This window comes from Bos grunniens, chromosome 14 (genome assembly GCF_055505025.1).
Source record: "Bos grunniens cultivar Pamir isolate PY7600 chromosome 14, Bosgru_T2T1.0, whole genome shotgun sequence".
NCBI lineage: Eukaryota > Metazoa > Chordata > Mammalia > Artiodactyla > Bovidae > Bos > Bos grunniens.
Window position 1 is genome coordinate 69,674,020 of NC_141178.1, and position 17,333 is coordinate 69,691,352.

Genomic DNA, 17,333 nt, shown 5'->3' on the forward strand with positions numbered 1-17,333 from the left:
CACACAGTATTTGTCTTTTTGTTACTGGATTATTTTAGTATAATGTCTTTTAGGTTTATGCAGGTTATAGCACATGTCAGAATTTTCTTTTCTATGGCTGAATACTATTCTTTTGTATGCATGCATCACGTCTTGTTTATCCATTCCTATAATCAGTGGACATTTGAGTTGCTTCCACCTTTGGGCTTTTGTGAGTAGTGCTGTTAGGAACATGGGTTTACAAATATCTCTTCATGACCATGCTTTCAAGTCTTCTGAGAGTATACTCAAATGTAATTGGTGAACCAATCAGCAATTTAATTTTTAATATTTTGAGGAACTGCAATGCTCTTCCATTGTGACTGCACTATTTTTCATCCTATTAATAGTCCAAAAGGCACCTCCCTGGTGGTCTAGTGGTTAAGAATCTGCCTGCCAATTCAGGGGACAAGGGTTCGATCCCTGGTCTGGGAAGAGTGCACCTACTGCAGGGCAACTAAGCCCAACTCAGCCACAATGAAGACTCAGTGCAGTCGTGAATAAATAAATATAAAATAGCGCACAAAGATTCCAAGTTTTTTACAGCCTTGTCAACAGTTGTTCCCTTTTTATGTCTTTTTATAATAGCCAGCTTAATGGGTATGAGCTGCATATCACACCGTGTTTTCGATTTGCATTTCCCTAATGACTAGAGATGTACATCTTTTCATGTGCTTTTGGCCATTCGTATGTCTTATTTGGAAAACTGTTCTTTGCTCATTTTTGAATCAGGTTGTTTTTGTTTCTGTTGTTGTGGAATCTTACAGTTTTCTGTATATTCTGGATTTTAACTCGTTGTCAGATATATGGTTTGCAAATTTTCCTTCCATTGCATGGTTGTCTTTGTACTCTATTGATTATGTCCTTGATGGACAAAAGTTTTACATTGTGGTGTAGTCCAGTTTATTTCTTTTAACTTTGTTTGTCTGTGCTTTTGGTGTCATATCATATGAAGTTCAGACCATGCTACACTAAAAGATGGCACCTTGGCATATTTTATATTTTACGTTGAAAATTTGAGAAAACAGCAGATGCTACTTTGACCCTCTGCTCACCTTTCACCCCTGAAGTAGGTCATAATACTCTTAAGTGAGAAATGCTTTCCCTATAGAAGCAAAGGTGCATCCTCATCTCCAAAGAGAAAAGGATGCCAGAAACACTCCAAATAGGCCTTGCTAAATCTTCCCCAGTGTACTACACTCACCTCATACTCCTTGGCCTGTTATATTTCTCCATGAGTATCCACTCTTGATCAAATCTAGTGTGAAAATACTCAGATTTCACTCTTTTTTCAGATCTTGATTTTCTTATGAAGACCCTAATGTTTCTTAAGACTTACATTAAATAAATTTATATGTTTTCTCCTATTACTCTATCTTGATCAATTTAATTTTCAAAGCCAGCCAGGGATCCCAAGAAGGTGGAGTAAAAAAAAAAAAAAAAAAAAATTCCCCCAAATTTCTAAGAATTTCCAGTGAAATATGTCCTGAAGCTTTTCTTCTGTATTTTAAGACTCATAGATTTAGGTTTTGCATTTAGGTCTTTGATCCATCTTCAGTTAATTTTTTATATGGTGTAAGGTAATGAAAGAACTTGTTCTTTTGCATGTGGATATCTAGTTTTCCCACAACCGTTTGTTGAAAATGCTGTCTTTTTTTTCTGTGGAATGGTCTTGGCTATCCTTATCCTTGGCTCTCTATTCTATTCCATTGTTCTGTCTGCATTTATGAAAATACCACACTTGATTACAGTGTGAAAGCATGGTAGTCACTCAGTTGTGTCTGACTCTTTTCCGTCAATAGGCTTTGGCCCTCCAGGCTCCTGTGTCCATGGGATTTCCCAGGCAAGAATACTGGAGTGGGCAGCCATTCCGTTCTCTAGGGGATCTTGTACACCAAGGGATTGAACCATGGTCTCCTGCATTTCAGGCATGTTCTTTACTGTCTGAGCCACCATGGAAGCTTTGCAAGAAGCTTGAAATCAGAAAGTGTGATACCTTTAACCTTGTTCTTCTTTTTCAAGAGTGTTTCGCTATTCAAGCTCTCCAGGTTTACTGTTTTGACACAGTTATAAAGAGGAAAAAATGTGTAAAACATTTGTGAGGGTTCATCAGTTTTTTCTAAGAATCTTTCTTAATTTTTTGATACTCAAATCAGTGTGAAGTCTTTGAAGTATCTGTCGTGTCATCATCCCTGTAAATTTATCTTCATTTGTTCACTGAAGTAACTCTTCCATATGACTGCCTTTCTAAGTGTCTGAACTGTGCTTTGCTATCATGAAATCCTGCATCTTTTACAAGATGTACAATTCTTTTCTGAAATGGATTTGCTCTTATATTTCGTGGTGCTAATAGATGTATGCATGTGCTCAGCAGTGTATGCTGCCTCAGTTGTCTCAGTACATTAGCAGAAATGTGTGTTAAGTGGGGAGGGATCTTAAAAGTAGACTAACTGTTATAAATTGTCAGTTGTGTAGTGAATCTTTTTTACAGAATTAACCTTTGTGAGTTTGGGGTTTCTGATAGTAAGTACTCAAATAAAGATAAGTTGTCATTGTTGAGGCTATGAGAATGGATATGTTCTTGAGAATAAAGTGCTTTGAGAGAGCTGGAAAGAAAACCAAAGTGCTCAGAAGTCCACTGGCTTTTAGAGAGTTGAGGGCAAAAACATTGAGCATTCATTCCTGGGGAATGAGTTCTCAAGGAATTATGAAAAGAATTTGACTAATTAAATAAAAACTGGTATTAAATAAAGAATTTCAGATTAGTGTCTCAGGAAGAATGATTACCGAGAAAAGAGAAATATGGGATGTGGTGTAATTCTGTAAGAAAGAAAGAGGAAAAAATGATGATAGATGGAAAAGGACCTTGGGTTTCCATTTCTTTTAGAATAAAATGGAGGTAAGAGATGTGTCTCCCATTGGGCTCCCATTGTCACACATGTTATTTTAACGCACAGGTTTTTGCAGAGAGACAATTAGAGACCATACAAAGCTTTTCAGTTTTGAATTTATATTGAACACTACTGTCTCTCCATGTTTCCTGTCCCGTGAACTACTCCTGCAGGGCTTTTGTCACAGCTGGCATCCACCCACCTTGACGTTAGTTAGTAACAGCTGAGAGTATTTCCCCTCGGAACTACCTGCAATTTAATGAGGAATCCTAGACATTTAGTAGAACCATATACAAACAAAAGTTATAAATATATATGGAGGCATTTCAAGCATATGTATAAAGTCATATTGTTTTATTCATTCTCTACTCGTTTCTGTTGAGGGTGTTTATTGAGTTTTGTGTTCATCACAGTATTAGACTGAGAACACGAAAATTAATCAGTCCTTAAGAAGTGTGCTATCTAAGTTCTCAACCAGGAGGCATAATAGTTTGTTTTCCATGTTTGAACATATCTGGGGACAGTTTGGTTTGTTCCAATGACTTGGGGGACGTTACTGGTATTTAGTGGGCAGAAACACTCTAGAAAGATGTGCATAGAGCAGAATCATCCAGCCCTAAGCAATGGTGTCTCCATTGATAAACAAATGCTAGAAAAAGTACAATACTCATAGCAATGATTTATTATACTGCACTGTCTTAAGCTTACCTTACCTGTCTTGTTTAACTTCACCTTGACATTTTGGGGTTCCCTTATGGCTCAGCTGGTAAAGAATCCGCCTGCAATGCAGGAGACCTGGGTTCAGTCCCTGGGTTGGGAAAATCCCAACTGGGGAAGGCAACAGCAACCTACTCCAGTATTCTGGCCTAGAGTGTTTCATGGACACGACTCAGTTGGACACAACGGAGCGACTTTCACTTTCACACTTTCACTTTCACTTGACACTTCAGAGTAAATACTATCTTCACTTTTTTGTGTAGCTGAAGGGATAAACAAGTCTTTCATGGTTATGCTGCTAAGTAGATGGCAGAATCAGATTTTAAAGTGTTCTAGATTAGACCCCAGGACGTATAATTTTAATGGCAATTAAATAATTTATTTTTTAAGTAATTTTAAGTAATTTTTAAGTAATAAATATTTATTACTTGAATAATAATTTAATAACAATTAAAGTATAACAATTTTAATAACTGGCACAAAGAGCTTCTTAAGGTAGAGGTAAAACAGAACATGGAGATCTGCATGCATAAGCATGCAGAACATGCGTGAGCAAACCCAGAGGGCACAGACTATTCATCTCTCTTCCTTCTGCCTAGTGCAAGGACTGCCAAAATTCCTCTCCTCTACCCATCATTTTATTTAATTCAATAGTCTGTAAAAATGATCCACATCAAAAAAATTTTAAAAACGCCACGCATCAGGGTCCCTCCCCATAGGGGAAGGAGAGAGCCCAGCTCCTGCAGGATATTCAGGAAAGTCATCCGCACAGGGACCTGACCACACCACACACTGGCTGGTTCACAGGACTTATTATCCTATCCTAGACGTCCCGGTCCTATTAGCCCTGGCGCAGGGACCCAAAGTTTCCTTTGCCCCTGCTGAAAATATTAGGTAATGTCAGTGCAGGGGGATAATACACTCTTTCTGCATGTCTGCACTGCAGTGCAGGGCAGCAATATTTGCTCTTGGGAATGATTGCACTAATTCTTTGGTCATTAACTCTAAGTACTACATGACTACACACTTCTCTAACCAGAGAGAACGCAGAGCAGTGCAATACATCTTTCTGGAGCATAAAGTTTATTAAGACTAAACCAAGAGAAGAACCAAGGAGTTGGCAATAACTATCCCCTCCCCCACCAACATGAAAGACAGAAGTGTGGGGGGTGGGGGACATGCCCCAGGGGACAGTCCAGTCTCTGAAGTTTCACCCAGCAGAGGAGGAGAGGCAGCCAGGCCAGGGTGGTGCCTCTTCTGGTCACCCAGACCACTCCAGAGCATCGTCTGAGCTGGCCAGGGTTTTGGATAGGAGGCTTTCCTGAAGGCGGTAGAGGTACTGGATTTGAATCCCGTCCTCCAGGTGGGAACATGACCAGGTCCCAGGGAGCTTTGCAGGTCATCCACTATCTTTGTCTGGTATAACTTTATTATTAGTCCTCATGCTGGGCAGCCCACAACAAAGATATTTAGATAGACATCTCCAGATTCTCCCAGCCACCCCCTTCTTTTTCTGGGTGAGGCCAGAGGGAGTGACTGGGGACATATTCTCGGGCTGCCCAACAAGGGTGGAGCTTCCCGCATCAGGCACATCCGGGAGGCAGTGGGTTCCTTCTGGGACTTTACCACCGATGTCATGGGTGCCACTGGTGTTGCAGGTGTCACAGGTGCCGTGAGTGCCATCTGTGTCACGGGTGCCCCTGGTGTCACGGGTAACGGTGGCATGAGTATCATGGGTGGCGTGGTCACCACTGGTGTCACGGGTGCCTCTGGTGTCCCTGGTGAGGCAGCTGTCACTGGTGACACTGGTGTCACAGGTATCACAGGTGCCATGGTTGTCGTATAGGTTGCAGGCCCCAGTGGTGTCCTGGGTGCTTAGGGCGTCATAGATGAGGCTGGGGTCACAGGTGAGGCTGGTGTCACAGGTGCTGCAGGCATCACAGGTGAGGCTGGTACCTCTGGTATCGCAGCTGTCACAGGTGCTGATGGTGTCGCAGGTGCTGATGGTGTCACAGGCGTCTCTGGTGCCACGAGTAACACTGGTATCATGGGTGTGGCTGCTGTCACTTCTGCCACAGGTGTCGCAGGTGAGCCTGGTCCCACACGTGTCGTGCCGGTCACCGGCGTGATCGGTGGCTCGGGGGCTGCTGGCATCTCTGGTGCTGTAGGTGGAGGGGGCTGGGCTGGGGGTGACGGTCCTCGCTTCCGGGCAGGGTGGGGGAGTGGCAGGCTCTCTGGTCTTCTCCGTTGACTCCTGGTTCTCCTGCTGAATGGTCTCCCAAAGCCAGTCGGGAATAAGCACGGACTCCTCAGGGGTGGCGGGAGGCATATGTTCTTGGCTGCTGAGGTCGGAGGAAACGAACGGCCTCACAATGATGGTGCGTACCCTCACCTTGGGTACATTCATGTCACTGATACTGCTTACGTCTAAGCCCTGGATGTGGTCCCTGCACCAGCCCAGTATCAACTCTCCTGTCATCCCAGGGTGCTCTTCACAGGCTGGTGGGAGTGGCTCTTCCTGGCCCATGTTCACCCATGGATGCTGCCAAACATCATCTAAAGTACCTCTGTTGGTAGGACTGAGCATTAGCATTCTGTCTAAAAGGTCTGTTATCTCATTGGATAGAGATTTGGGCACATGGTACTGCCCCCTAAGCACACGCTGCTGCAGCTCCCAGAAATCTTGTCCCCTGAAGGGGAGGGATCCAGTTACCATCGTGTACAGGATGACGCCGAGGCTCCACACATCCACCTCTGGGCCTGTGTAAGGCATCCTCAGGAAGAGTTCTGGGGCCATGTACGCAGGGCTGCCGCAGAAAGTGTCTAGCTTCTTTCCTGGGTGCCACTGGTTGCTAAGGCCGAAGTCAGAGATCTTGACGTTGTTGTTGGCGTCGAGGAGGAGGTTGCCCAGCTTCAAATCCCGGTGCACCACGCCCCTCTGGTGGCAGTGCTGCAGAGCCGAGACCAGCTGGCGGAACAGGCCTCGGGCCTCCCCCTCCGTCAAGCGGCCTTTGGCCTCCAAGTAGGTGGACAAGTCTCCTCCACTGACGTACTCCATTACTATAAATAGAGCCTCCTCCGTGTCAATAACTTCCAATAGTTTTACAATATTTGGGTGGCTTAATGTGTTTAGGCTATCAATCTCTTGATTCCATTCCTTGAGGCCGGAGGAGCTCTGATTGGTCTTTTGAATGACCTTAATGGCTACCACCTCCTTGGTCAGAACATGCCGGGCCAACTTCACTTTGGCGAATTGGCCTTCACCAATTGTTTGAAGGATATCATAATTCTCAATATGAACACTGTTGTTAACAGAGATGGCCATGAGGTCCTGGATCCCTAACTACACTAACTACCACTAAGCTATACTAATTACCTAACTATACTAACTCTACCACTAACTATACTCACTACCGCTAAGCCCTCACTAAGAATGCTAACTGTTCTAACAATACCGTGTATGCTAACAGTGCTATAAACTATCCTAATGCTAATAACTATACTAACAGTGCTAACACTAACTATGTCAGTAACTATTAACTATACTAACTTATGCTAAGTGTAGCAAGGATACTAACAGTGCTAACACTAACTGTACTATCTATGCTAACAAACCACTAGCTATAACAACTATGCTAACTATATCAATGATACTCTCTATACTAGTACTGGCAACACTAACTAAAAAAAAAAAAAAATAAGATAAAATGAGAAAAAGAACTAAGGGGAAAAAATGGGGAAAAAAAGAAACAAAAAAAATGAGAAACAAAAATGAAAGAAAAAATGATAAGAAAAATTTAAAAAATGAGAAAAAGACAAAGGAAAAAGAGAAAAATAAAAATGAGAAAAAGGAACAAAATCAGCAACACTATAAAAACACGGAAAAAATCTCGCTAACTGTAGGTCCAGCCGTCAGGTCACCAAAATCAGCTTCCTGGGCTCTGTGGACAAAATCCTGCACCCAGCCAGGGTCTTATAAAGGGTTTTTGTGAGTTTCATCATAGTGATGCCCTGTGAGGTCAGAGCAAGAAATGGACCAATCGTGACTGGGGATAAACCCAATGGTTTTCTCCCTTTTCAGCTTCAGGGCCTCTTTACACTTAGCAAAAAGGTCCCCAAGAGATTTTTCTTTAAATATATTAGAGACTGGTATTCACTTTGTTAGAAATTAAAATCTGTAGGAAGCCCCAGCAACTTTTTCATTTCTTGTTTGAAAAATTAATAATAATTTAAAAGACCTCATTATGTCTACACTTGAAATATTCAATTCTTTTCCTTAAACTCTGGTCGCAAAGTGATGATTTAACTGACTTGAAACTACAGGAAAATGTTCTATTGTGTGAGACACTAGTAAAGCACATTATTAATGTTTATGAAGCTGAGAGAAGATTTTCCAGGAGGATCAAGAGCAGATTTCTCATCGGGAGCCTCAGAAGTCAGATGACACGGGTCAGTGTCTTTGAAACGTTGAAGGAAAGAAGCTGTTAACCAAGAATCCTATGTTTAGCAAAACTGTCCTTCGAAAATGAAACAGTGATTAAGGCATTCCCAGTTCATGAGAGGTGCGAGCATTCTCCACCACCCGACCTTCCTGAGCAGGGAGTCCTTCAGGTTGGAATGAAAGATCCTCAACAGTAACTCTAAGCCTTATGAAGAGATGAAGATCTCTGGTAAAAGGAGATAAATGGATGATTAGAAAAGGTAGTGCTGCTGCTGCTGCTGCTAAGTCACTTCAGTCGTGTCCGACTCTGTGTGACCCCATAGACGGCAGTGCACCAGGCTCCCCCGTCCCTGGATTCTCCAGGCAAGAACACTGGAGTGGGTTGCCATTTCCTTCTCCAATGCATGAAAGTGAAAAGTGAAAGGGAAGTCGCTCAGTAGCGTCCGACTCTTCAGGACCCCATGGACTGCAGCCCACCAGACTCCTCCGTCTGGTGGAGTTTTTTCCAGGCAAGAAATGGGATTTTCCAGGCAAGAGTACTGGAGTGGGGTGCCATTGCCTTCTCCAAAAACTAGCGCTACACTGCTCTAATTAAAATGGATAACCAGCAAGGACCTACTGTGTAGCACAAGGAATTCCACTCAATGATACGTGGCAGCCTAGCTGGGAGAGGAGTTTGGGGGAGAATGGATACACGTGTATGTATGGCTGAGTTCCTTCTTTGTCACCTGAAATTATCACATTGTTCATTAGCTATGTTGTTGTTGTTCAGTCACGGCGGTGTATCCGACCCTTTGTGACCGCATGGATGGCAGCATGCCAGGCCTCCCTGTCCCTCACCATCTCCTGAAGTTTGCCCAAGTTCGTATCCATTGTGTCAGTGATGCCATCCAGCCATCTCATCCTCTGACGCCCTCTTCTCCTTCTGCCCTCAATCTTTCCCAGCTTCAGGGACCTTTCCAAAGAGTTAGCTATTTGCATCAGGTGACCAAAATACTGGAGCTTCAGTATCAGTCCTTCCAATGAGTATTCAGGGTTGATTTCCTTTAAGATTGACTAGTTTGATCTCTTGGCTGTCCACAGGACTCCCAGGAGTCTTCTCCAGCACCACTGTTTAAGGGCATCAATGCTTTGTCACTCTGCCTTCTTTACAGTCTAGCTCTCACAACCATATGTGACCACTGGGAAGGCTCTACAGACCTTTGTCGACAGAGTAACATCTCTGCTTTTCAACACACTGTCTAGACAAAAAGATATGACACCGAAAGATGAGTATAAAAGTTTAAAAAAAAGGAAAGCTAACACTATTGTAACTTTGATTTGAAGCTCCATTTTTTGTTTTCAATTTGATTTGAGACTAATATATAATAAACATTTCTAATACTTCTTTTTTTAATTTGGGGGAAAAATCTAATTAGTCTCTAAAATAAATGTATGTTTCTGACCTCAAGGATAGCATTTGTAAGTCTTGTCTTCCAATATGAAGGTAAACCAGGGTTGGATCCCTTTGAATGCATCAGCTAAGTGACAGAAGCTACAAAATAAACTGATGTGAGGCAATAAATAGCAATAAGAGCAGACTTCAAGAAATGGAACTGAGGAACACTAGCAATACTTGCAGTAACATCTCAGAAGCTGTATTCCGGATACCACCTTGAACAATATAGTAAAAAATATCCAATAGAATTTTTTATGAAATGTGTAGACCCTGTATTAGTAATGGTCTGTGTGCATATGTGCTAAGTCACTTCAGTCATGTACAACTCTTTGTATCCCTATAGACTATATAGCCCGACAGGCTCCTCTCTCTTTGGGATTCTGCAGTCAAGAATACTGAAGTAGCTTGCCATGCCCACCTCCAGGGGATCTTCCCAGCCCAGGAATTGAATCAGCATCTCTTGTGTCACCTGCCTTGGCAGGTGGGTTCTTTACTGCTAGCGCTACCTGCTGCTGCTGCTGCTAAGTCGCTTCAGTCATGTCCGACTCTGTGCGACCCCATAGATGGCAGCCCACCAGGCTCCTCTGTTCCTAGTAAGCCCAAATAGTCTGCAGGGCACTGTAACAGAAAAACACACTGGGTGCCTTAAACAGCAGACATTTATATTTTTTCACAGTTCTAAAGATTTAAGTCCAAAATCTAGGTGTTGTCAGGGTTGGTTTCGATCAGACTTCTCTTACTGGCATGTACACAGCCGCCTTCTAGTATTGTTGTTGTTAAGTCACTGAATGATGTCCGACTCCTCTGCAACCCCATGGACAGGACTGTAGCCCCCCAGGCTCCTCTGTCTACATCCTCACATAACCTCTTCTCTGTGTACACACAGAATGAGAGTGTTCTGATGTCTCTTCCTCTTCTTAGAAGGACATTTCCTATTGGATTAAGGCCCCAGCCTTTGGCCTCATTTAACCACTAACCTCCCTATAGAGCCTATCTCCAAATAGAGTCACACTGGTGCTTAGGGCTTCAGAATATACATTTTGAGGGAAAACAGTTTGGTCTATAGCATTCTGCCTTTCGTTCCCCCAATTCATGTCCATCCTCATGTGCTATTAAAATACAGTAATCTCAATATCCCTAGATGTCTTAAGCCATTCCAACATTGATTCCAAGTCTAAACTCGCATTAAAATGTCACCTGATCAGGTATGGGTGAGAAGTGATGCATAAAATTAACCCTCACAGGACCCATAAAGAAAATATAACACTTTCTTGAAACATAAATAACATAAAAGTTGAACACATAAAGGTTCTTTCAGTGCTATAATGGACCCTATTCCATTAAATGAACTGAAACAGTTATTTCCAATTCAGATTGCTGTAGAATTCTTTTTTTTTTCAGAACTTAAGATAAATTTGACATTCATATGGGAGAATGAGTGAGGACAAAAGATTTTGAGAAACGCAAATTATTGGAAGTATAGAAAGACTTCCCTTATCTGATGTCAAAGGGTCCTGCAAAGCTGTTATAAGTGAAATAGAGCAGCACCCATGCATTTTGAGTAGACATGAGCAGACTCAAAATAGACATGAGTCATGGAGTATAATTAGAGTAAAGAAACAGACCCATGTTAAATGAGTTTAAAGTTCAAAAGCAGTTGATCATAGAGGGAAGAGTTTTAATAAGTAAAAAGTATAAAACCATAGGAAAGTTTTAAGGATATGAAAGAAGACCTACTAAATAAATGAAAATACATCATAAATTGATGGAGCACAAAACTGTATATTATTCACATGACAGCAAATTGATCTGCAGACTCAAGATAATGCCTATCAAAACCCTAACTTCTTTGCAGAAATTGACAAGCTGATCCTAACATTCATATGGAATTATAAAGGACCCAGGGTAGCCAAACAATCTAAAAAAAAAAAAAAAAGAACAAAGTAAGAGGGCTCAGACTTCTCAATTTCAGAACTTACTACAAAACCATAATAATCAAGACGGTATGGTAGTAACATGGGCTTCCCTGGTTAGTTTAGTGGTAAAGAACCTGCCTTCCAACGTAGGAGACGTGGATTTGATCCCTGGGTCAGGAGGATCCCTGGAGAAGGAAATGGCAACCCACTGCAGTATTCTTGCCTGGGAAATTCCATGGACAAATGACCTTGTTAGGCTATAGTCCATGGGATCTGAAAGAGTCAGACACAATTTAGTGACTAAACAACAAAAATAAGACCGTTTCCACTTATGGAAACTTGAAAAATAGCACAAAATTCCCATGTACCTTCAACCAGCTTCTCCTAATGTGGGTATTTTACACATTACAGTGATTAAAATCAGGAAATTAACATTGATGTACTAGTTATTATAGACCATATTTGAATTTTACCAGTTATTCCACTGGACTGGATCCGTCTTTTTTTCCAGTCCAGGATCCGGTCTAGACTCCTTCTTTAACTTGGTTATCTGTCTTTTTTAGTCTCTCTGTGAAATCCTTGGTCTTTCATTCCCCCCTTTTTTTTTTTCCCCTCCCTTTCCTTCCTTCCCTCTTCTGTCCTTCCTTTTACCTTTTTTTCTTTCCTTCTTTTTGATGGCTTTGACATTTTTGAGGAGTACTACCAGGTAGTTATTGGGCTTCCCTGCTGGCTCAGTGGTAAAGAATCCACCTGCCAATGCATGAGATATGGCTTTGATCCCTGGGTTGGAAAGATCCCCTGAAGAGGGACATGGCAACCCCCTCCAGTATTCTTGCCTGGGGAAACCCATGGACAGAGGAGCCTGATGGGCTACAGTCCATGAGGTTGCAAAGAGTTGGACACGACTTAGCAACTAAACAACAACAACCTAGTAGTTATCTTATCAAGTGCCCCTCAGCCTGGATTTGTCTGATTAGAAGGGATAAAGCATTTTTGTCAAGATCACTACTGAAGTGATGTTATGACCTTTATCCTTGTCTGTGCGTCATTTCAGAAGGTGCATGAGTGCAGTTTGTGCCACTAATGATATCGATTTTGATCACTTGGTTAAGGTGCTGAATGATAGAATTATCCACTGTAAATGTGTTTTCCATTTGTCATGAATAAATATCTTGTGGGGAGGTACTTTGAGACTATTCAAGTACCCTGTTTCTCATCTCACTTTTGCCCATTAACTTTAGCATCCTTCAGTGATTACTTTTCTGCAACAATATTCACTGTGATGTTTACTAGTGGTCATTTTTAATTTTCATCATTCCTTATAAAATTGTTAATTGAATTGTACTGTAAGGAAGAGCAAGTCCTTCATCTCCACTTATTTATTATTCATTTATTTTTTGTATTAGTGTGGATTCATAGATATTTATTTTAGCCTACAATTTTAGCCTATAATTGTTACTACTTTTATTTATGTTGTTGCTCAAACTGTCCCAGATTTAGTCAGTGGGAGCTTATTCAATTTAGTCCATGTGTCTTTCTTAACATGTTCACATCATTTATTGAATATTTCCTTCTTGATTTTTGGTGCCATAAATAGTCCAGGCTCATTTTATACATGTGATTTTTAATGCTCCTGTCCTCTAATTTCCTACATCTTCAAGGATCTCTATTTCCTTTTATCAAATATACTTAGAAACTGAAAGATGTCCACTAGATATCCTATGTTTTTGCTGCTGAGATGTTATTGCTTCTCAGATTTCTCAGGAAAGATAGCTTTAAAAAGTATGTATTATTAATGTAAGATATGCATATATATGTTCATTTCTGTGTCTATCTATGCACACACATATTAAAACTATGAGCTCATACTGATAGTTCTAATCCCAGTCCCACATCACTGGATTTATTGTCACTTTCTTTCCTTATTTATAGCTCCTTTCTCTGACTGGGAGAAACTTGGCCCTCATTTTTCACCTCATAGTCACTTACTATAATCCAAGTATACATGTAAACTAGTTTCCGAATTTCTAACTCACACCCTTGCATCACAAACAAATTTGCTAATGTTAAAGAAAAAATACTCCATGATGTGTGTTACAGATGGTAAGGCAGACTTTGTTCAGGACCATCATGGTAGGTGGAGGGACCATTGTAGTGGGATTTTACAGTGGAGTCATGAGATTGGGCTCAACTCTGTGTACAGCCTGGACCAATGGGAATTTGTAGCCAAAGAACAAGGCAGTGGTTAAGAAAACATTAGGGGAAGGGGGGCGTCTGGCTAAATGACCTAACAGGATTCTTGCTATAACATACTCTACAGAAAACAGTTTAGACAGCTCTTTTTCACTTAAAAATCAGATCATTAAAGTCATTCCATACCAATTCGGGGAAATTGCCCCCCACACACACACACACCTCTCTTTTTTAAGGGCTACCTAGCATCCAGTGTATGGATGGACTATAGTTTATTCAATAACTCTTCAATTCATGGACATTTCGGTTGTTTCCAGTATTTTGCATATGAAAGCAATGCTACAACAAAAAATGCTCATATTTATTTTCATATTTTTGAAGTTGTAGCTGTTGGATAAATTACTAGAAGTGAAATTTCTGAGTCAAAACATTGGTGCATATGAAATTTTGTTAAGTATCTCCAAATTCCCTTCCAGATGGAGCACACCAATTTTCATTTCCACCAGCAATGTTTGAAAGAAACTGTCTCCTCTGGGTATTTATTTAATGGTCAGAGACTTGGCCACATAAACTTCTGGGATACAGACTTTTTTAAATTCAATGTAATATTGTTGAAATATTTTCTTGCTTTGTTCCCCGATATGTGTAAGCCACCAGTTTATTAACTGTGACTTTGGTCAAGGTACTTAAAACATAAAACTTGGCTTTATTGTCTAAAAATATGTAAAATAATAAAACTTCTTTTTAAAACCTTTTTTAAGATAGCGAATGAGATTCTGTATGTAGGGAGTGTAATACATCCCAAATGAAAATTTGGGGTGAGTGAAGTACTTCGTAAATACATAGTGAAATAAAGTATTTAGTTTTGTCCTGGCACCTTTGCAGAGCACAAATGCCTGAATGAAGTGACTCTTCTTCACGGTAGTTCTCCTACACTTGTGCTGGGAGATATTAGTACCTGTCATTTCCTTTAATTTTTGGGACCCCAGTTGTAGCACAGCGTCAAGTTCAAATATTTACTCAAGAATGTGGTACATCTTGATTTAGCTATTTGTCCAAAATATCTACCAAATCCATTATCCCTTCTCTGTCCCTAAAGACACTGCCTTAATCGAGGGCCTCATCTACGACCTGGTCTTGGGTCTTCTAACAGTTCTCCTGCCTCTGGGCTTACTTCTCCAAGTCCTCTGCACAGTTCCTTGAGGATTCCACTGTAATCTGTTTTGTGTAATTTCCATGGTTAAAAGCCTTTCTTTGACTCCACATGACTTATGGATTTACAAGTCCATAAGTATATTTGCCTTTTCTAAAAGAAGCAATGGAAACAGTGACAGACTTTACTTTTGGGGGTTCCAGAATCACCGCAGATGGTGACTGCAGCCATGAAATTAAAAAACGTTTGGTCCTTGGAAGGAAAGTTATGACAAACCTAGACAGCATATTAAAAAGCAGAGACATTACTTTGCCAACAAAGGTCCAGCTAGACAAAGCTATGGTTTTTCCAGTAGTCACATATGGATGTGAGAGTTGGACTATAAAGAAAGCTGAGCGCTGAAGAATTGATGCTTTTAAACTGTGGTGTTGGAGAAGACTCTTGAGAGTCCCTTGGACTGCAAGGAGATCCAGCCAGTCCATCGTAAAGGTTATCAGTCCTGAATATTCATTGGATGGACTGATGCTGAAGCTCCAATACTTTGGCCACCTGATGCAAAAAAACTGACTCATTTGAAAAGACTCTGATGCTGAGCAAGATGGAAGGCAGGAGGAGAAGGGGATGACAGAGGATGAGATGGTTGGATGGTATCACTGACTCAATGGACATGAGTTTGAGTAAACCCTGGGAATTGGTGATGGACAGGGAGGCCTGGCATGCTGCAGTCCATGGGGTTGCAAAGTGTCAGACACGACTGAGTGACTGAACTGAACTGAAGCTATTTCTTGGGCTTTCCCACCAGTAAGCTTTCTGGCATGTTTTTCCATTGGCCTGGAATTCCCTGCCTGATCTTTCAGCCTGGTGAGATCCTTGTGAAATTTTAGCTTTGAGAAGGCATCCCCGACTCTGCTTGCTAATGCCAATGGCACTTTGAATTTCCACCCTGGCTCTTAAGAACTGTATTAAACTGAGCCATCTTTTCTGCTCTGGCCCCCTGCTTAGACCTGAAGTACAAAATCTAGGTTTCGATTATCTTTGTTTCATTTACCAGGTTATATTGCCTTAATCTTTCTTGTTTTCTATCAGTCTTTTGAGCCAGACTTCCAGGCACTTGAGAGCAACAGTGATGGTTTAATCATCTTACGATCTGTTAGGCCACACACAGGACATGGTGCAGAGTGATGGATGGATGGATTGATGCATGCTCCTGAGTGTGTTTGCTATGGGCCTTGGGGTCAGGGAAGAGAGACTCCGTTATCAAAAGCAGAAGTCCGTTCTCCACACTGATGGGACAGGCTTGACTTGCTCCCACCTGTTTTATTTCTTTCCTCCTATGCAAGGTCAAGGCTCCCAAGACCAGGCTGCTTGTACCAAAAACTGCTATGTTCTTTTCTGTGCTGCCTTAATGAGCGCTCATCCGTGCCTCTTTCACATGAAGTGTTGAAGTTATTTTAATCTTGTTAGTCTTGGTTTTTTTTCGGGTAGTCAGCCGAACACCAATCCATGTGTCTTACACCAGTGGTTCTCTTTTATTTTCTTCTCCTAGTGCCTTATCCTACAGTAAATTTGAGAATTTGTCAGACTAGAGCCTGGAGGAATGTAAAAAGGGGTCAGAAGTCTTTAGAGTTCACCAGCGCAGCCCGCTCTCTTCCTCTTAGCCAAGCGAACTCACTCGTTAGAAGTGAGATAATCGGAACTGCATTAGAGGAAGCCTACCCCTTCACCATACACAGGAATATAGTTTTATATTAAAGACCAATTTAGACATCAACAAAGTGCATGTATTAGGATTGCAAGGATAAGTGCTTTGGAAAATGTTATCTAAAGAAGGTGATATTAATCTTCCTTATCAAAGAGAGGACTTGTAGCAACATGGTCATCTAGGGGATGGTCAGCGACTTGAGGAAATGCTTGCGTTCAGGTCATGTTGCTTAGAGTTAGAAAAATACAAAAGTTGTTAATGCACCTACTGTTCAAATTTAGCAGATTTAACTTTTCCTTGTTTCAGATGACTCCCTTTAAAGATAGAATGAAGAAAGAGAGCTCAAGAGTCGCCTTCTTGTCCTTATTTATCACCCTTAAACCAACCACTGGGCTTCCCAGGTGGCGCTAGTGGTAAAGAACCCACCTGCCAGTACAGGAGACAGAAGAGACACAAGTTTGATCCCTGGATCGGGAAGATCCCCTGGAGGAGGAAATGGCAACCCACTCCAGTATTCTTGCCTGGAGAATCCCATGGACAGAGGAGCCTGGTGAGCTATGGTCCATGGGGTCACAAAGAGTCAGACAACTGAAGTGATTTAGCACAGCACACAACTAGATATAAACCCATCTTTAGAAAAATGAATGATAAAAAAGCAGTGTCTCAACAGTCTGAAGAAAACTAAAGAAGGAAAAGGCAGTCAAGTCTACATATATATGAAACATTTGCCTTATTTATATACACTAAGATATGTAGTTTTTTTTTTTTTTTTTAAGTGAAAATAGCATTCTCTTTTTAGCATGAGCTTGTTTGGCCTGAGAAACCACACGAGAGCTGTGAAGAGGCTTGTCCTGATTTTTGGAG

General features: G+C 41.4%; 2 protein-coding genes across 2 annotated transcripts in view; one reads left to right on the forward strand and one right to left on the reverse strand.

Annotated features, from left to right (window-relative positions):
- Positions 1-17,333, forward strand: part of LOC147359647 (uncharacterized) — a 442,120-nt gene that overhangs the window by 5,194 nt on the left and 419,593 nt on the right. The window lies entirely within an intron of this gene.
- LOC147359648 (MAP/microtubule affinity-regulating kinase 3-like) lies at positions 4,691-9,955 on the reverse strand. Its single transcript, XM_086337340.1, has one exon. It carries the CDS (start codon positions 6,949-6,951, stop codon positions 5,026-5,028), a length of 1,926 nt encoding a protein of 641 aa, XP_086193466.1. The 5' UTR covers positions 6,952-9,955; the 3' UTR covers positions 4,691-5,025.